This window comes from Nannospalax galili, unplaced genomic scaffold (assembly GCF_000622305.1).
Source record: "Nannospalax galili isolate Female #2095 unplaced genomic scaffold, S.galili_v1.0 scaffold2008, whole genome shotgun sequence".
NCBI classification, from domain to species: domain Eukaryota; kingdom Metazoa; phylum Chordata; class Mammalia; order Rodentia; family Spalacidae; genus Nannospalax; species Nannospalax galili.
This window is the reverse complement of record NW_008357485.1, coordinates 188,742-190,777: the sequence shown is the minus strand read 5'-3', so window position 1 is coordinate 190,777 and position 2,036 is coordinate 188,742. Positions and strand designations below refer to the sequence as shown.

The window sequence follows — 2,036 nt, the reverse complement described above, 5'->3', positions numbered from 1 at the left end:
GGAGAGGAAGGGGAGAAGGAGGGGGAGAAAAGACCAAATAAAGAACTCTCCTAGCTGCCTCTACCAGAGAGAAAAAGGGGCTGGAAGGAACTAGAAAAAGGTGCTAAAAGGTATGAAACTTCTTTTCAAGGTGACGAAGATGATTTAGAACTGATTGTGGGGGCTGGAGAGATGGCTCAGTGGTTAATAGCACTGGCTGCTCTTGCAGAGGACCCAGGTTCAGTTCCTAGCATCCACATGGCAGCTGACAACCATTTATAACTCCAGTTCCAGGGGAATCCAACACCATCTTCTGGTCTCTGTGGGCATTGCACAACACAGGTGCACTTACATACATGCAGGCAATACACTCTTACACATAAAATGAAAATAATAAATAAGCGGGGCGTGGTGGTGCATGCCTTTAATCCCAGCACTCGGGAGGCAGAGGCTGGCAGAGCTCTGTGAGTTCAAGGCCAGCCTCGTCTACATAGTGGTTCCAGGACAGCTGGGGCTACAGGGAGACCCTGTCTCAAAAAGACCAAAAAATAAATAAATTAATTAATTAATTAAAAAATAAATAAAATAATTTTTAAAAATCCATTGTGGTAATGGTTGCATAAATCTTTGTGAAATCACTGTATTGTGTGCTTGAGTTGGGTGGAATGGATGTAAGTTGTATCTTAACAAAGCACATAAGCCTGGTGAGCACACATTCAGCCAGTGAAGAACAGTTCTTCCAAGGTGGTAGGCAGTGCCCCTCATCATAGACTCCAACACATTGTGTTCCCCCAGCTCTGCCCCCAGTCCACTCCACACTCACATGACTCCAGGGTGGAAGTAGCTGTGGAAACAGTCAGATTCTTGACCCTGTGACTCCCGGTGCTGCACAATCTGGTCACCTAGCACCTCTTGCAGGAGCTGCAGAAAGGCGACTGCAGCTCCCTGAGCCTCCATGCTGGCATCCTTCCCAATCCAGTAGTGCAGGTTGCTGGACCCTCCCTGGGTGTCCTTTATGTTTGGGGGAACCTAGGGTCCAGGTTGTATATGTACGGGGGAGGGGCTGGGTACCAAGGTCTGGATAGAGAGTGACATGGAGGGTGATCAAGGAGCAAGGGCAAGCACATCATGGGCAAGAGGCCATGGAGGGGAGTGGGGACTCTGAAGCCTCAAGGAGACAGCCCCTCGTGGATGGGATGGGGTGCTGAGGCTTTTGACTTTCATCTCCTCAGGACAGAGCCTATGTCTAGGCCGAGGACTCTAACTCTGGGCCATATCACCTCTCAGAAAGACTCCCCAGGACTCACACGGAGGATGACGTAGCAGTGTTCCTCAAAGAAGTTCCCATGAGCCCTTTCAGGCACCGGCAGCATCTTCAGGTTCTAAGAGCAGAGGTTGCCATGTGACATCTTGGAGACTGCCAACTATGACTTCCAGGAGATAGAGCAGAGGAGGGAGTCCACATGGGAGAAGGGAGAGGCTGGTGACACTCTTTCACATCACCAGCTGTGCTGTCAGGTCATGCCTCTCACCTCAATGATCCATATGTGGAGGGCTCTCTGGTGGTCGATGGCTGGTAGGTCCAGATTGATGTCCATCATAGGCTAGGCAGGAATGATAGAGAATGCAAGGTTGGAGGCCAACCCCTGGCCACCTGCATGGCTGTAAGCAAGAATTCTCCCCTACCTAAGCTCTCCGAAGCACCTTCATTGTAGAATGTAACACTCACTAGGAGAGCTCTATAAACACATGAACTTCAGCAAACCAGGATGGTCACTACGAATGGGCATACAGGGGCCTGGTTTGTCTGTGGGCATGCTCCTACAATAGGCTGAGCACTCTGCTCTCAGCTAACAGCAACCTCTGTAAGACAAGGAGTTGGTAACAGACCACAAAGGGCTGGAGATGTAGCTCAGTAGGTAGGGTGCTTGCCTAGCATGCATGAAGCCAAGTTTGATCCTCAGCATTGCATGAACCTGGTGTGGTGTTACATGCCTGTGATTCCAGAACTCAGGAGGTGGAGGCAGGATCATCAGAAATTAAAGATCATATATATA

At 49.7% G+C, this 2,036-nt stretch overlaps 1 protein-coding gene across 1 annotated transcript in view; it reads right to left on the bottom strand.

Moving 5' to 3' along the window:
- Vill (villin like) overlaps positions 1-2,036 on the bottom strand; it is a 19,542-nt gene that overhangs the window by 12,859 nt on the left and 4,647 nt on the right. The window contains 3 exon segments of the mRNA XM_008855103.3: positions 803-1,008; positions 1,287-1,361; positions 1,512-1,583. Coding sequence (XP_008853325.2) covers positions 803-1,008; positions 1,287-1,361; positions 1,512-1,580 — 350 coding nt within the window. The 5' untranslated portion in view covers positions 1,581-1,583.